This window comes from Gymnodraco acuticeps, unplaced genomic scaffold (genome assembly GCF_902827175.1).
Source record: "Gymnodraco acuticeps unplaced genomic scaffold, fGymAcu1.1, whole genome shotgun sequence".
In the NCBI taxonomy this organism is placed as follows: Eukaryota; Metazoa; Chordata; class Actinopteri; order Perciformes; family Bathydraconidae; genus Gymnodraco; species Gymnodraco acuticeps.
Window position 1 is genome coordinate 1,426,051 of NW_022990368.1, and position 17,847 is coordinate 1,443,897.

General features: G+C 39.0%; 1 protein-coding gene across 3 annotated transcripts in view; it reads right to left on the reverse strand.

The window, feature by feature from the left end:
* Positions 1-17,847, reverse strand: part of hk1 (hexokinase 1) — a 33,166-nt gene that overhangs the window by 6,899 nt on the left and 8,420 nt on the right. For 2 of the 3 annotated variants that reach the window (XM_034224322.1, XM_034224324.1), the window contains 16 exons: positions 11,143-11,305; positions 8,327-8,475; positions 8,118-8,237; positions 7,807-7,902; positions 7,309-7,417; positions 6,511-6,694; positions 5,573-5,728; positions 5,377-5,464; positions 4,722-4,867; positions 4,371-4,563; positions 4,157-4,268; positions 3,555-3,703; positions 1,771-1,890; positions 1,428-1,523; positions 544-643; positions 5-188 (listed from right to left, as the gene is read on the reverse strand). In XM_034224322.1, coding sequence (XP_034080213.1) covers positions 5-188; positions 544-643; positions 1,428-1,523; positions 1,771-1,890; positions 3,555-3,703; positions 4,157-4,268; positions 4,371-4,563; positions 4,722-4,867; positions 5,377-5,464; positions 5,573-5,728; positions 6,511-6,694; positions 7,309-7,417; positions 7,807-7,902; positions 8,118-8,237; positions 8,327-8,475; positions 11,143-11,305 — 2,165 coding nt within the window. The remainder of the gene's footprint in view (positions 1-4; positions 189-543; positions 644-1,427; positions 1,524-1,770; positions 1,891-3,554; positions 3,704-4,156; positions 4,269-4,370; positions 4,564-4,721; positions 4,868-5,376; positions 5,465-5,572; positions 5,729-6,510; positions 6,695-7,308; positions 7,418-7,806; positions 7,903-8,117; positions 8,238-8,326; positions 8,476-11,142; positions 11,306-17,847) is intronic. The other variant, XM_034224325.1, reaches the window with a different exon arrangement.

The following is a 17,847-nucleotide window of genomic DNA, read 5'->3' on the forward strand; positions in this document are numbered from 1 at the left end:
TAACCTTTGTTTGCCTGAATTCAGGGAGAAGTCATCCACAGCGCGGTCGCACTCTGTCCTCATGTCATCAAGGCATCCGTTGTCTCCGAAAGCCCCCCACTCCATGTTGACACACATGCGGCCCTCATCTCCATCGATCGTCTCAATGTTCCTCATCTCCTCCATGTAACATGCATTACTGCCAGTGCCTAGAAACAGACAGACATGTTAGATTTTTACTGCAAAGGGTCCCAACCATTTCCCTCAAGGGACCCCTTTTCTATTATAGAGTAAACTGACAACCCCGACTAATGTTTGGTGAAATATTTAATGGGTATTTCATAGCATGTTAACTGCATGACAATAACAATGAAGACAATAGGTGTTATTTTTAGTACGATTAAGTAAGTACGTTTTTATTTAACATAAGACACATACTTTATAGGTTTCTTTTTTCGACAAATTCAGTGTTTCTCCCCAACTATTGGCCATTGTTTTATTAGCTCCTTCATCGTTTTGGCTGCATACTTTCCGAATGAATGCGTAAATATAAGGAAGACTAACCAGCGATAAGTCCAATCTCACAGGTGGGTTCTTCGTAGGCACAGGTCATCAAGGTTCCCACTGTATCGTTCACTATGGCCACCACATCCAGCTCAAATTCCTACAGAAGAAAACATGTAATGATGCAACAATACAGTCCACTTGTAATCATTCAGAGCAGTGGTTCCCAACCTGGGGGGGGCGCCAAAGATCGCAGGGGGGGCGCCAGGCCTCAGATGATTTGAGGCCAAATATGATATTTCGACTTTTTTTTTTTTTTTTTTACATATAATTGTAACTCAATACATGATTGTCACTAAAAGCCTTGTCTTTGATGGAAATGTTTCTTCTGCCCGTAAAGTGTCCAAACCAGGCTTTGCTGGATAAGCGCATTTTTAAAACATAGTCATTGTCCTTGCCGGTTTCAGTTGGATTATTTGTCACAGTTGCTCCGATCAGATCGGTCTCCTCCATTTTGTAGATTATTTACGATTTTTGAATCCACATAAACACATGGGCAAAATCCGGCTTACTTTGAGCATGTGTTTTAAACAGTTTAATCCCTTTGTGAATTGTTTCCACTTGTGCCGTCCTTTAATTTCTTCATACAGCGGGAATCCAAATGAATTAATCCTGAGTCCAATAACCATCAAAGTCACTCCAATAGTGCTCCTTAATTACGCTTTCATCCTCCTTTAACAACATACTTCACATTCATCCAGTTTGTGACAGTAGTTGTAGCATTTTGAGACTTTTAAACTTTAATTACCCCCCCCCCCCGTGAGTGTGTGTGGGGGGGGCGGCCCTTCCAACAGGAGTCATTTGGGGGGGCTCTTGGGAAAAAAGGTTGGGAACCACTGATTCAGAGCATGTATAACTACATGTTGCTGCTCCTCATATCATACCTCTCTCCTCTTAATGGCATCTCTCAACAGACCAACCACATTTTCTCCTTCACAGTCTGTCGCCTTGAAGCCCTTCGTCCATGTCACAAGGATTCCCTAAACACACACACATACACAAACAAGTAACAGGTAAGTCATATTTTGCGTAGGATCAAAGGATCTCATGGTCTGCCCAGGACTCATATATTATATCTATACTCTGATATTTTGGAAACATGAAGGGCCTTTCTCTTGATGCAGCTGGTAATAAGTGTGCTATCACTGGACTGTAACCCAGCGGATTTTAAAAGAAAGTAAGACACAGGTTTGCCAATTAAAAGTGAAGGATGTTTTAATCACTCACAGCGTCCAGGCTGGTCTGTCTGCAGGGGAAGGAGAAGGTGAAGCCTAGAGGAAGACGAGTGTTCTTCATCCCCATGTAGTCCAGGAAGTCACTGATACACTGCACAATGTGATCAAACAACTGGAGGAGGAAACATATGACAATATGTGAAACGACAGTATTTATAATAAAAACATTTTCAAACATTACTCAATTCCTGGCTTCAAGTCATTAGTTTTCGACATAAAACTTAAATATTTATGACTGGATGGACTAATTTGATGTGAGGCAATAATTAACCATAAGTAGGACTTTATAGAACAAATTAAAGCAATACAACGACAGACTTAATGACCGATTACCGATATACCGATTACTCACCCTAATGACCTAATAGATTTTTTTTGCATGTTTAAACAGCTCCCAACACATTAGTTTGACTTTACTTCACTATTCAAACATTTTCCAAAAGAAACAGTGTCCTTTTTTGATAAAAATGTTATACAAACTTAATACTCAAAACGTGTTTATTGTTTTCAAGAAGTTTATATTTAAGATTCTTCACCAACATGCAAAAAAGTCTTCTTAAAGAATTCAAGGTGACATGGGATGAGTAGTGGATATACAAATCATCCCTTTGTGTATGAAGTATTCCTTTAAGTGTTATGTGACTGTGGATGCAGCCTTGTAATTTACGTTTTTCAGAGGTTTGAACACACAGAACGGTTATATAATTTGCCTGCAGGCAGTATCGCTCAGTCAAAGGGAGAGGTGGAATTTGGTGGACCTCTGTTAAATATGTTGTTTGTGTCACTAACATAACAAGGCAAGTTCATTCTTATTTACAGCAATAGTCTGAAGAGTAGTTACAAGCATATTGTACTCTGATCAACCCTTTATCAGTTATTTAACACCATACAGTATATCTTATCCTGGATAGATAATAGAAAAGACGTTATAAGATGACAGATTGAGGTGTGGCCAGAGAAAAATATGCTTGACTTTGATGCTTTGTGAAAAAAATTGTCCGGTTCATAAAGTATAGTTGACCCTATAAACAACAATACCACTTAAAGGACACACTACATGCTAGAATGCTATATTATATGCTATACAAATACAATAAAAAAGCTTTAACCTTTACAAAACTGATGAAAAAAAGTGAGCATGCTGGCATATGCAACTACAAATGTTTTCAATAAGTCCTTCCTCCCGAGTGCCATCAATATTCTCAACTCAGAGGAGAGGCAATGAGAGGATTTAAGCCATTACATTTATATGAACTGTTTTCATATTTAATATGACATGGTCCAAGCGTTTGTTTTACTAAATGCTTGTTGCTTGCTGCTTGTTTTGGGTGAGCCGAAAAATAATCTTATTAAACAAAATAAGTGAAAACATTTCACAAAAATAGTGCCTTTCCCCTTCTGGCTTCTTGTCCGGAGTATCTCAGGAGGAAGGAAACACATGGAGGAGTAATAGTGAGGATTAAAATGTCAAAAAGGTGACAGACAGGATTAGCCTCAGCCGGTGCACAAGAGTTAAGTTCAAATGTACGGTTTAAACACGGTCAACTCAATGCTAATCAACCTTTATTTCTGTCCTCCTCTTACCTATCCACTTTCTTCCCTGCTGTTTCCATCCTATCCACTTAACTCCAAGTCACCAAGCTTCATACCCCACATCCTCCCTAACTACCCTAATCTCCACTGTAACAACAAGGTGACCTGAGGTCAAGTTCAATGTTTACCTCCCCCCCAGTTTAACACATATTACAGGGTCAAGTGAGGCATGCTGGATCTCACCTCCTCCCCTGTGCCCTGCATCACTTCCAGAGGAATAGCGTAGATCTTGTTGTGCATCTCCACGGTTCTCCTCTTGCCTGAACGAATCTTTACCAACAGAACTCTGAAGTTGGTTCCTCCTAAATCCAACGCCAGGAAGTCTCCATGCTCTGGACAACAAGACAAGCAGACAAACAAATACATAAATAAACCAGTAACCATGGCAAACATACTAACACCTGAGGGATATGCCTTGTGCAATTCTGGAAAAGGAATTGCTGAAGACATCAATGTAAAAATATAAATTCTTCTGATTTGGAGATTTTCCATGTTATTCGTGTGCTAAATCTGCAATTGCACTTTGGTATTAATCATGTTCTACTGCTTTGTAACATGAAGGTTCTCCCTCTTAAATGTTACTTTTGCTGTTAATGTTGGCAATTTTTGTATTTATTCAAATAAATTAGTTTTTTTGATGATGACTTTCTGACGTTTGCAAAAGTGACGTAAGCTAAATGTGTATGACATTTCAGTCATAAAAGATCACTATTGGATAAGGACTCTCACTCAGAGCGAGGTTCAACATGGTGTGTCATTTTTGTGTGTGTGTGTGTGTGTGTCACCTGAGCCATCAGGAGTGCTGTTCACAAAGGTTGGCAGCATTTTGACAGTAGCAGAGTCCTGAGTGCTCTTTGAAAGGCCATTTTGGATCTCTATCCTCATTCTCTTCTTAACCTGGAATAGTTTAGGAGAATATTCAGCAGTAGTAACACAGTGAAAGACACACGCACACATATTACACATATTACACACACTACAGTATGTATCTGTCTTTACCTCCAGCAGTTGTTCGGTCGACAGGAGGAACTCAGACAGTGTTTGGGTGATCTCTCGTGAGTGTTCGGCGAGGCGATAGGCCACAGCCGTTACCATGGCAGCTCCTTTCCCACTGCCGCTCTCTGAGAGGAGGAACCGAATATCAGTGTCCGGCACCAAACGACGAACCGTCTTATGGAGACGACGGGCATATCTGAAATACACATAAGAGACTTTAAACGCTGAGAAATGTAGACTTCTTTAGTCATAAGACACCACGCATTGTCAATAAGGTCATTGACATATCAAGAATGTACTACAACAGATGTGCCAACAGAGCGTGTTGTATAAACAAATATTGGATCCACTCACTGTGGGTGCATCTTGTACAGAGATCCATCGATGCCTACAGTGGTTCGGAGTCGGGCCACGCCTTTGTTCTCCTTCAGCCTGAACAGGATGCCGGCCAACGCCGCAGCAATCAGATTGGCCGAACGGAAAGACACAATGGCACAGACCTGAAGGACGAGGAGAGAAAACCATCAAGCAGCTGAAGAATAAGGTAAACTAAGCTCCTTTGATTTTATTAAACTCTTTGTCAGATGGCACATATTATGGCAGTATTCATGTACATTATAATTCTGTTTGCACTTAAAAGCATAACATAAAATAAAATAGACATACCTAAATACAACGATAGGGCTTATATGATGTAATATTGTTCATCCTATTTGCTTTTAATAGTTTGTTTGGCAGAACTACAGTAACTAATTCGATCATTAGTTGTTACCCTCAGCTTTCTTTTAATCTTAATGAACTACAATATGTTTTAATCCATTATCAACCCGTATTTAATGTGCTATGATCATTGCTAACCCTTGTTGCCTTTTCAGATGATTGTTTAGCACCTTGTAGTGCAACTTTTCGCAAAAGCGGCAATATAAATAACTATAGTTTAAGGTTATTTAAGCGGCATCTCTAAAAAAAATAATAACGGATTCACAAGCTTTTCAGCAACAATACTCACATGCTGCACAGCGATGCAGTCGTCATGCGAGGGCTCCACGCCAAGTCTTTGTAAAATCTCTTTGGTTCTCATCAACCCCTCCTTACTCCTAAACAGGAAAGACAGAGAAGCCATTATGGACTAGAACTATATCATTTACAGTTTTATGATTTAGTTTCATATCTAACTGCATAGAATTGTACTAATTGTGACTTACTTCTCTATGGCTGAGATGTGTTTGGTTTCGATCTTCTCCTTAGTGAGCAGCTCAGGAGTGATCCTCCCCTCGAACAGCAGGCCTTCTCTGGCCATCTTCACCAGGATCAGACGGACCAGCTCCCCCAAATACATCCCGCTGACCATCTTCTCAAATCTAACACACAGGGAAAGGGAAAATGAAAGGTTGGTAAAATATATACAAATATTTTGTTAAATATTACTTAATGACAAACAGATAGACATTGGTAGTAATTTAAAATGGTGACACTAGTTGAGTTTTTAGCAGTACCTTCTACCGGTTTTCAATACCGTAGTCGATAGCACGATTTTGAATGCTGCTGTTTTTGCGTTGAAGCTTTAAGCATCTTACTTAAAAAAAAGGAAAAGCTTTGGCTCCCATGTAGGAAAGCAACTAAGGCATCCAGCCAACAACGAGCAATGCCGTTATCTCTGCATGTTATATATTAACACAGTGCTGGAATTCTGTGAGCACTTGTTTAAACATGCAGTTCAACTGGAATCTTGAAGCACAGCGCCATACATTAGCTACATTCATTCAAAGGTAAAGTTGGAGGTACATCCCTGGTGTCTTTAAAGTTCCTGGTTACAAAATATTTGTTATTATTTTGATTTTTTAAATATAAATGAATAACCATATGGAAAATCATAATGATAATAATAATAATAATAATAATAATAACTTAGATTTATATAGCGCCTTTCAGGGGACCCAAGGTCGCTTTACAGGAAAAATAGGAGACAAACAGTCAGACAGACAAAACAACAAAATAAATAAAATCCTGTTATACTTTCTCCACACCCAGAACAATAAGCAAAAGCTAATTGACAGACTGACAGCTAATCATCAGCTGATTCTGGAGTTCATTCAATAGATGAAGAAAAAAATAAGAGTGTAGCAGCTTTGGTTTGACATACAGCTGTTTCCCGGGGTTGATGGAGCCTCTGTCTATCTCTCTGTCGAACTCTGTCCTGATGTCCTCCAGCCTGCCGTCGTCTCCGAAGGCCCCCCACTCCGTGTTCACACACATCCGGCCCTCGTCCCCCTCCACCTGGTCGATGTGGCGCAGCTCCTCCATGTAGCACGCATTGGTGCCCGTACCTTACACAGAGAAACACATATCCTTAAAGGTCCCTTACTATACTGTTTTTCATCAATATATTATAGGTCTCAGATACAAAACATGTCTCTGAAGTGTTTGGCTCTAAACACCAAACAGACCATTGTAGCATCCCATAATCCCCTCTGTTTCAGCCCTGTTCCTAAAGTGCTGATTCTCTGTCTGTTACTTTAGATGAAAATAAGGAGCCCCTCCCCACGCCCCTCTGAGAGATATTTGGTTAAATAGAACACAATGGTGCTCTAGGAGGAGATTCAGGTGATAGGGGGGGGGGGGGGGTTACCTTGGTTGGTGATTGGCTAATGGTTACACAAGCCAAAACATCGTTATGACATCATAAAGTGGCCAAAATCTGATGAGCTCATTTTCAGACAGGTTTTTCTATAAATGGATCAGGACAAAAAGTGAGAGAATATTTTGTCCTGAAACTTTCAGAGTCTCTTTACACAGAGGGGACACATGTTGATGTAGAAGAGACATGAAAAAGTGGATTTTGCATAATAGGTGACCTTTAAAGTTTAATCAAGCTCTATTCTGTTTCTTCAAACTGTTGTGCCACAATGCCAAATACACTTTTGAATCTTTGTTGAAGTACCTATGATGATGCCGACTTCACAGCGCCGGTCATCAAAACCACAGGTCATCATCGTTCCCACAGTGTCATTCACTACTGCCATGATGTCAGCTTCATAGTCCTCAGAGAAATGAAAACACACACACACAAAAGTAAGTATGGTTTGTGGTTATATGTGCCATTCTGCATCCCAGTTTAATTTAGAATAAATGATTTCAAAATGATTCCCATAAGTGTTTCTATGAAAAGAGAAAAAACGTATTTATACCTAGTGACAGAAAAAACACAAAGGATATTTGGTATAATTATAAAGCCTGTGAAATTATTGTCCTTTTAAACTTGTAAACTGTGGTGTTATTTTTTGTATAGTTTGTTTGTTGTATTTAGAAAGTCTGGTGTTCAAGATGTATGTCCTGTACCAGAAAATGTTCAATAAATAAAGATAAATACGTTGGTAACTACAGAATGAGGAAGTGAGGCGTCACATGGTCAGAAAATGAAACCAAAGATAGGACTCACTCCTCGCTTCTTTATAGATTTGTTGAGCAGCTGGACAACGTCCATTCCCTCCACTCCACTGGCCTTGAAACGCTTTGTCCACGTTACCAGAAAGCCCTGGAGACAACAGAGAGAGAGCCACAGGAAAGTGAGATTAGGAAAGACATAGATTTAATGCTAAATGGAGACTTGGCTTGGGTTAACTCATAATGTAAATGTACTGCAGTATAATCGTCAGATATTTGAATAAAAGATAACACATGGAAAGTGTTGTGTGTCACATAGAAGTAGACAACATCGGCATCTGCTAATCAATTATGAATTTGTTTTACCTCGTCTAGTTTGGTCTGCTGGCAGGGGAAGGAGAAAGTAAATCCAACTGGGAGTTTCTTGTCTTTGATGCTGTGTTTTTCCATGAAGTCACAGAGACACTCTGCCACATGGTCGAACAGCTGGGCAGAGGTGGAGAGAGGGAGAGGATGTTTCAGGCTGAGCTGAAGAGACTCTTTGTGTCAGTGAGTGTATCTCAGTATAAACCTACTTTTGTTCCAGTGCCGTGAATGATGTCCTCCGGTGTGTCGTAGATTTCACTCTCCATCTGAACCGTCTGTTTCTTCTCATGGCTCACTCTGACCCGGAGGATCCTGAAGTTACTGCCTCCCAAATCCAACGCAATGAAGTCTCCCTTTTCTGTGGAGACAGGAAGAGTGAGAAGATGAGGGAGAAGTGGAAGATACAAGAAGAAGACAGAAAGAGAGGGTGAAGTCTAAGGAGAGTGTTGTTAACATTACCTAAGAGTACACTTCCTATTAGCACAGTTATGAAAATAAAAACATGCATTATCAGATTGTCTCCCTTCTTTTAACTTGGTAACACATTTCCCTTTAATTCAAACTGAAGCAATGTACATTTCCAAAATAATAATAATATGCCTTCAACATTGTGACCTGCATCAATGGATACTAAAGCAAACAGATATTGTTCTAAACTGTATTAAAGTAAACAGGTATTATCTTGAACTGTATTGAAGTGAACATGTATTATTTGGGACTGTTTTGAAGTAATCCTATATATATATAAACCTTCTTACCTACACTCCATAAGGCAGATATCACCAACACACACACATACACCTCCTGTCTCCAGCACACACACATAAACTCCTTGACCCAGATATCAGCAACACACACACATACGCCTCCGCTTATCAGCACACACATACACTTCCCCTCACTAACACACACACATGTTCTTTTTCAAGGTTCTTTCTGGGGCGAATATAATCCCAAGCACCAATATATCTGTGTACAATGTTTGATTGTTTGGGAAAGAATAGTTTGTGTGAAACCTTCCTTGAGAAATTAAAGGAGTTGAGTCCGGTGGAAGATAAGAAGTGACTCTCCGCCCCAAATATGTCTATATATACTGTTGTGTACCCATGCAAAATTCTCCCTGTTTCTGACTGGCTGGTCCCGATATCTGTATCGCACGGCAGTAGAGCGGGGAGCCCGGAGTGCTCTGTTTTAGGGCACTCTGTATTTCGTATTGTGTTTTTTACTGTATTAAAATCAGATTATTGTTATAACTTTTATGCCGGTGTTTTGAACTCCTTCTTTTATTAAATCTGACCAGGCTCATCTAAAGGACGGCGCGGAGCAGAGGTGGGCTTTAAGCCACCACTATTGTGTTTGCTCCTACAATTCTAGTGTAAGAAAATGGTGTGGTGGCAGAAATAAACCTAAACTAGGAAGGTGTTGCTTTATGTGACCTGTGATTAGTAAATATTCACTTAGGGACTGTAGTTTAGTCTTTCTGTCTGAATTGGGAAGACGTAATTGCCGTAAAGCATTCTGATTAGATAAACTGCAAAAATGTCACTGCTTTTTCCTAATTTATTGTGTATCAGAGATCTTATTGACCTTTGATTAGAAGTGAAAGCATACAGGTCAGATTGGAGAGCTCATGTTTAATTGTTTATCAGCTTATAGTCAATCTTCACATGCTTTTCTAAAAATGTTGGCAAAGATGATTAGAGACAGTCATTAAGAAGGTAAAAATGCCAACGTGCTTAATTTCTTAGTAATGTTTCTGATAACATTAGCAACATTCTTACTTACTAAGTCAGAAGTGTATTTTCACTTTACTATAATCTCGTGCCACACTTTATTCTCAGATCACAATACAAGGTCAGATTAGACGTACAGACTGACTGGTTTTTTTTTTATCTGCAAGAAATGTAAATGCTTCAGAGACAAGCAGTACAAAAATAGGATTGTTGCTATCCTGGTTTTTAAAATAATGACAAAGCATAAAATAGTTCTTCAGGCTGGTGAATAGCAGAAATTGATTCATGGTACCATTGATTAGAAAGATAAAGAAGTTTAAGAATAACATGTCGTTCAGTTACTTGTTATTCAGTTTTCCCCATTATAAATTGTGTTTCGTAAACAATAATAATACAAAAACACGATTTGAATGTATTTTTAGACTATTATGACTAAAGGTATTCCATTCAACTATCTGTAAGGACTTTCATTGTCCCTGACTTCTCTGACAAAGGCAGCAGGATTACTGCTAATCTCTCTGTTTGTCTGACAGCACAACGTTCACAGTGCAGACTAAAATAGATTGAAGATTTATTTCGTGCCAACCTGTGTTTGTAGTTTTGCCTCCATTAATATTCAGCTGATGAAGGTACTAAAATAACACTCAGTTGAGATGGATGGATGAAGAAAATTGAGCTACAAGGGCAGAACCACTGCAGTACATTAGGATTAAACACATGCTGCAGACAATGACATAATGACAGGGAGAAGATTTAAGCGCATTTTTACGTCACTAAACCAACAGGGAGCAATTGTTTTGACTTTTGAGATTAGGTTGGATGAATGTATGAGATCTCGTGAAGTGAAAGGTGCATTAATGCTTCATGCTTGCCCTGTGTCTTGCAGTTACATCTTGTTTTCTTCTAAATGTCATATATATGGCGAAAGATATGAGGGATCAGGTCAATTGGACACTTTTAATAAATGTTACTGACTTCTGAAAACTGGGAAAGGTCACAAAAACTATGAAAAAAACGTTTGACTTTGTTTTTTTAAAATAGTAATACACTGTTCTGTTCATTCGGTTTCTATTTGGATATAAAGTAGACAATAATGCCCTGTAGGCCAAGAAAGAGGAGACCACATTTTAATTACAAGTTGTTCCATAAATGATACATTTTTTTGTAATGGACTGTGCTGGCTTACCTCTGCAATTAACTGGCTTTGATAGTGGTTTCATGAGAGAAAGAAATCAACATGATGGGATTCAGATAATCCATCAATGGTTAAAATGTGGGTTTTAGGTACTGACCTGAGCCATCAGGGATCGACCGCACGAACGTTGGCAGCATCTTCAGCACGGCGGTGGGGTTGGTGTCCCGCCCCAGGCCTTTCACCAGCTCCCTCTTGAAGCGCTGCGTGATCTCCTTCAACGTCTCATCAGAGAAACGCATGGAGTACAGGTACTTATCGATCTGAAAAGAACAAAGAACGATAAATCGTATACATCTTAACAATTCCTCATCAATCTGTAACCACAATACTATGAGTATCCATTAAGCCATATATCAACATTGAAACACACAAACCTCTGACACTGGTTATTTCTAGGGATGTAACAATATATATATTTTTTTAAACCTTTATTTAACCAGGTGGTCCCATTGAGATCATCGATCTCTTTTTCAAGGGAGACCTGTCCAACATGGCAGCAAGTAGGTTACAACATGAACAAAAAACAACAGATAACACAAAAGGACATCGTATTTACAGGGCTACATGTACATACCTAGAGACATTGACAAGTACCAACAGTATATGTATATCTCGCCCTGTCAATAAGCCTCACCTGCAAAAACGGTATTGTTTTTGAAGTGGTGGAGAGAAAATGCACAGTTTTACCCACTGCTGTCACCCATGGCCAAAGCATATCTCTCCGTCCCAGCAACATCAGTACCAAGCAAGATAGTTTTTTCCACAGCATATTGTATATTGCATATTGGGTATTGTAAACGCCCAAACATCCCAGCTTCAACCTGGAAATGTGGACATGCTCATATTCCTAAAAAATAACCTGTCTGATGATGCTGAGTGAGTGAGTGAGTTTGAGTTGAGTTACTTGAAAAACTAAAGTGAAACTTAATTTATTTTATTGCAGGATCTGATTATTATATTTGACACTTTAAAATACTACTATCCAACTAAAATGCTGTACAAATCAGATTTATTATTTAATAAAGAACATTTGTTCAAGTAAAAAAATTATTTAAAAAAAATAAAAATAAATCAAATGTTTTTTTCCCTTTATTTTTCAATATCGCGATAAATATCGTACCGTGGACTTGTTATCGCGATATTATCGTACCATGAGTTTTTGGTATGTTACATCCCTAGTTATTTCACTTTCACTTTACAACAGTTAACTGAGATTTACTGGATTTGATGATTGCAGTCTGTATTTAATCATGATGATTCAGTAAATATATAACTTCCTATCCCATAATGTCTGAGTCATCAGATAATCCACATCCTGAACTGATTGATCCCAGCTCTGCTTAACCTTTAACATAAATCAGAGTCACAAAAACAAGACTTTGTATTGCTTCATTGCAACTTGAATGACACTTTGGGCAGGGCTATCATACTGTGGTCATAGGGCACAATATTTAATATAAAGCACAGTGTCATGAGTGACACACTGCAAGGACAGGAAGTACAGTACACACCCTTCATGCTGTTATCAAGGCAATAATGCACACTCATGCCTGGTGAGTGGATTTGGGTTTGACAGTGGTGAGGGTAAGGGAAGAGTCTAAAAAAATAACAGAGACAAACTTACTGTCTATTCACCATAAGTGTAATAGTTGTAGCACATCCACATATAGGTGTGCCTTCATGAAATTATCAGCACTTCTTGCACACTCTTTATTTATTTACCAGCCAGATTGCATGCTGAAACTGCCCACTGTGTAAACTGTGTCAGATACTCCACACACAAGCCTGAGCTGTCGGGGCCTTTGAGTAACAGGATGTTTAACAGACTGTTGAAATCCATTGTTGCATCACACTCTATAATGAATTAAATACCTACTTTATACTGGAGTGTTACACAACAGAGCACAATGGGACAGACACGTTACTCTGCTTAAATGTCAAGTTCAGTATGACTTGCTAGCTTAACACATAGCTATGACCAGTTTGATAACAAATAACCATTTGAGATAATTGATAAGCAATAGGCGTTCATACAATCATGCTCACTTGATTCAATATTTACACAGAAACAATACTTTTACGTATTCTGACGTACATTGTAACAGACATCAGATAGGAATGTTTTGACTATCTGTTTTAGGAGTCAGTCACACATTAACTGTATTTCCTTCACAGCTCTGGTCTCTGGTCCATATGACATGCTGCGGGCAACATAGATTCATTATTTTAATTTGGTTGTCAGGTATTAAGCACACTTTGAAATAGTAAAAGATGACAGCAAAATAAATTGAAAAAGCCAATCAATAAAATATTAACAGGTTTTGATTTCACCATATGTGCTAGAGTGTGTGACTTTTCTGTCACAGTAAGCGGTCGATTTGGCCTTTATCATACCCTTGTACATCACTTTAGAAAGGTTGCTCTGATGTCATAAACAGCCATACAACCAAATATGTATATGCCAGTATGTTTAAAAATGTTTTGGGATATGTATTTTGAATACAAACTTGTTTTTGTAGGAGCCAAGGTCAAACTACTAAAAAAACACCCTGGCCAGAATGTATGCATTAACACAGCCACAATGAATGAAACTATAAAGGAATGAAGCCAATAATGTCCCTCGTAAGGCACATGGTTAAGTAAGACTTGTGGCGTACATTTGACACAAAAATTAATAATCTGCTATTTAATCATGCAGTCATCTTTGAATAGTATAAAACATTGCGAGTCAACATGGATAGTTACATGACAACAGCCCTGTACAACTACTAGCAGGCGTTACATTCCTTATAGTCTGCCTAAATGTGGAGTCTGCCTCTGGGATGAATGCTCATTATCACGTCGCATCACACTTGAGCCACAAGCTGAGTGAATTAGGGCTGCACGGTATTGAAAGAAACTGACATCGCGATTTCCCCCCCCCCCCCTGCGGTATATATCGCGTTTTTTTTAACCTGTTAAACCCCAAAGTCCCGGCGGGTACTTTTTTTTCCATGCATTCCATGGAACATAACAAAAAGTGTATCTCGAGCCGGTTTCTCAAACTTACCTACCCCACCTTTAAATCAAAGTGACTTACAATAAGTACATTCAACCATGAAGAAACAAACAAAAACAATCCTGAAGCAGGGGCGGATCTACGGGGGGGCAAGGGGGGCAGCTGCCCCCCCCCACTGTAGAGCCTTGCCCCCCCAGCTGCCCCCCTAATTTTTGTTTCCCTAAAACTGTACTAAAACAAACCTACACTATTTCCACAAGCTTCTCAAGCAACAAAACAAGCATTACATTAGTTAAAAGTGAATCATTTTAAATATCATTTTAGGCCCGTTAAAAACGCAGCTACGGCCCTGCATTAAACTGCGGAGCGGCGTTCACACAGACCGCGGCTCACACCGCTGCAGAGAGGGAGCGAGCTGTCCCAGCACCTATGGATCAGCTTCCCCTGGGAGCATTTCCATTTCCACTAGTTTTGTTTTTACTAAGGACGAGTGCTTGAAACTAAATATGAATAAAACGCTGCCGTTTCAATCGATAGCGTTTAACAGACGGGCGCTGTTTGGGGCGTTACGTTACAAAATACTACGCAGACAGCGTTAGCTGGGAGATCGATCACTTTGTTAAACTACGCGGTAGCCTCCTATTAAATCCACGTAAACTACACATCACAGCCATGAGGCCAGATCAATGAAACCAGGATACATCCTTTACCGTAAAAACTGGATCCAAACACAGCTGCCTGTGTGCGCTTGATCAATACTTTCTGATGTTATATTTATGATATGCTACATATTAGCTAGGCTACATGGCCCTAACGTGTAAAGTTATACAAGCATTTGTACCAGTGCTTTTCACAAGTAGACTCTTGCAGGCCAGAGTATAGGAGTGATTCAACAACAGCAAAAAGACATATGAGAAGTGATCAGGACGAACAGAAAGAGGAAAAGGAAAAGAGAGATGAAGAGACCAGGAGGGTCAGAGCAGGAGGAAGAGGAGGAGATGAAGACATTAGTGAAGAAGAAGAAATATATGTGAGGAATAAAGATGAAGTATCAGAAAGAGGGCCAGAGGCAGGGATCAGGAGGCAGATGAAACTCCAGCTGGATCACATGGTATGTTCTTATTCTCCTTATATATTCCATTACAGCAGCACAATCTAGCAGCTCTTAGTATTGACAAATATTGATTGAAATGTGTTACTGCACAGGTCACCTGTAGCTCTCTGAAGAGATTGCGGTGATGTCATTTGTGTACTTAATTATAATTAAGTACTTACAGTATGCAGAATTCTGAGTATTCTCTGAATCGGGTGCCTTTTGGGTCTTTATATCTTTGAAAAATGAAACCAAAATGTTTGGTCATAACATCTGGTAGTGGACTACTTACATGTTCCCACCTCAGGCACAAAATATAAATAATTACTAGGAATTTCCTTGAAAAAATGTAACAGGGTTGAAGTTTTTGACAAAAAGTAGCATGAGACCTTGTTTAGCTAAGATATGGCACCACTTGGAAATCAAGGACATTACAAAATTGTAATATTTTGCAAAACTATTGTTTATTTTTGTAATAAACAATTATTTACTATTATTAATTCATACAACATAGTTGAAATGTTGAGCTTGTCAATCTTAATCTGAAAATACAAAAACTGAAATATAGGTAAGAGAAGAAACTGACACTTTTGTGATGTAATTCCCTCAATGCAGATCACACATGGACTGATCCATTATTTTAATAGGAGGGTAAATGGTATGGCGTGACAGGGTTGAAACAAACTGAGGGACAATATTGCAATTTCATAGATAATTCAAGTATTTTTTCAGAATTGATTTTTGATCAGTTAAAGTTGACAAGAATATGATTATATTAGCAGCAACATTTTGGGATAATTGGCCATTTTGATTGGTTTGATATTAAATTAATATGTAATAATGCTTAGTGAGGACATGCAACTATGTCTGTCTAAGACAGGGGTGCCCAACCTTTTTTGAACCGAGAGCTACTTTTAAAGTTGCCAGTCTGCCGAGATCTACCAGTCCAAATAGAGAGGCGTAGCCATTACTGACAGCCTACTGCCAGGTAAATACACACTTCTACTTGTATAAAACTGACCTTCGTACAATTAATACTTCATAAAATACTGCAGATCCTTTATCTTACCTCTTTCTAATCTACACACATACAAGTATTTAACTGAAGTTACACAACAGTGTTGTTGATACGGAGTTGGAGTTTATTCACACGTCACTACAGTGGGTAATGTTATCAAGAAACTTTGAACAGTGCTGCCACATATGACACAGGAAAAAAGAAAAGACTCTGAACCCTTTCTTTGTCATTATATAAAAATAGTGTTGCTACAAAAGTATAAATGAGGCTTACTTATAAGACAACTGAGATCTGAAGCTACAGGAATCTGATGCCAAAGTGCAATAAAAAAGACAAAATTAATAAAATCAAACAATTTTTTTGTTGCATTTTAGTAGATTATAAAAATAAATGCCTTTAAAATAGGATGCAAGCAACACTGGTTTCTTAACCTGAATTGATAATAGACTATAATCAATTTAAGTTTGCATTCTTATACCATTTTGTACAATAATTATAATGAATAAGTTCAAACAAACTAAAACGTACAGCTGATTAATAACGGTATCTAACTTGAGATTTTATCAAAAACCTGTTGAAATGCTACTGTTTTTTACTGTCCCCCAAAAGCGCGTCGCAGCCTCCAGGAATGCTTCTTTCACAACTTCGCCGTCTTTGAAAGACTTCATGTGTTTCGCAAGAACATGACTGACACGATAAGATGCTCTGGTAGCAGCCTTGCTCTTGTTATTGGGCCTGGTGAAAATGGACTGCTGTGCATTTAGCTGTGCTTTCAGGCCCCTCCCCTTTTGGAGCGTAGGGCAGAATTAGGAGGGAATTCCGTCTCGTAGCGTTTGTGCACTGTTTTGAAATGCTGCTCCGAAATTACCCTTCTTCGATAAAGCTACGCTCGCATTGCAGATGAGATAGATGGACTTTGAATTGGAATAAATACAAAAATAATCAAACCTCCCACTCGGAGTGACAATTATATGTTTTGCTTCTGCCATAATTGCGGTCTTGTGTGTGTGCGGACTGTCACTCCTGTTGACACGGACAACGTCAGCGAAATAGTGCCCACTGCCCACTAGCCACGCCCCGACACATGGGGTCATGCCGGCCAATCACAAAGCTTTGATGCGTTCAAGTGCATTATTCTGGCACAGGAAGATTATGTTATAGGACATTAACGATAAAACTGAATATTGTTGTTCTATTTTTAGACACATCTCGCGATCGACTGGGAATCTCCCCGCGATCGACCGGTCGATCGCGATCGACTGGTTGGGCACCCCTGGTCTAAGACAACCAATTTTTTTTAAAACAAAATATATATTTAATTTTACATTGCTTTAAAATACATTTTGTAGTTTCCTTTCATTTAAAATGGTTGAGGTAAGCTTGGGGGACTCAAAGGGCACCCGATTGTTTGTCTGAACACCTTGTTTCTCTTGTGCATTAAGAACACTTGTGTTAGGGCATGAATTAACAATAAATAGGTTATATACAGTATAAAATACCACGTACTGTCCGCCCTCCTATGCCACCCTGGCATGACCTCTTGCCCCCCCATGTAAAATGTTCTAGAACCGCCACTGTCCTGCAGGTACATTTCCCATCTATAAACCAAACCAGATTAAGTGCTACTGCATTAGCTTCACTTACATTAGCTTCACCACACATATGCATACTTTCTACTGGTCACTTTTAGAAA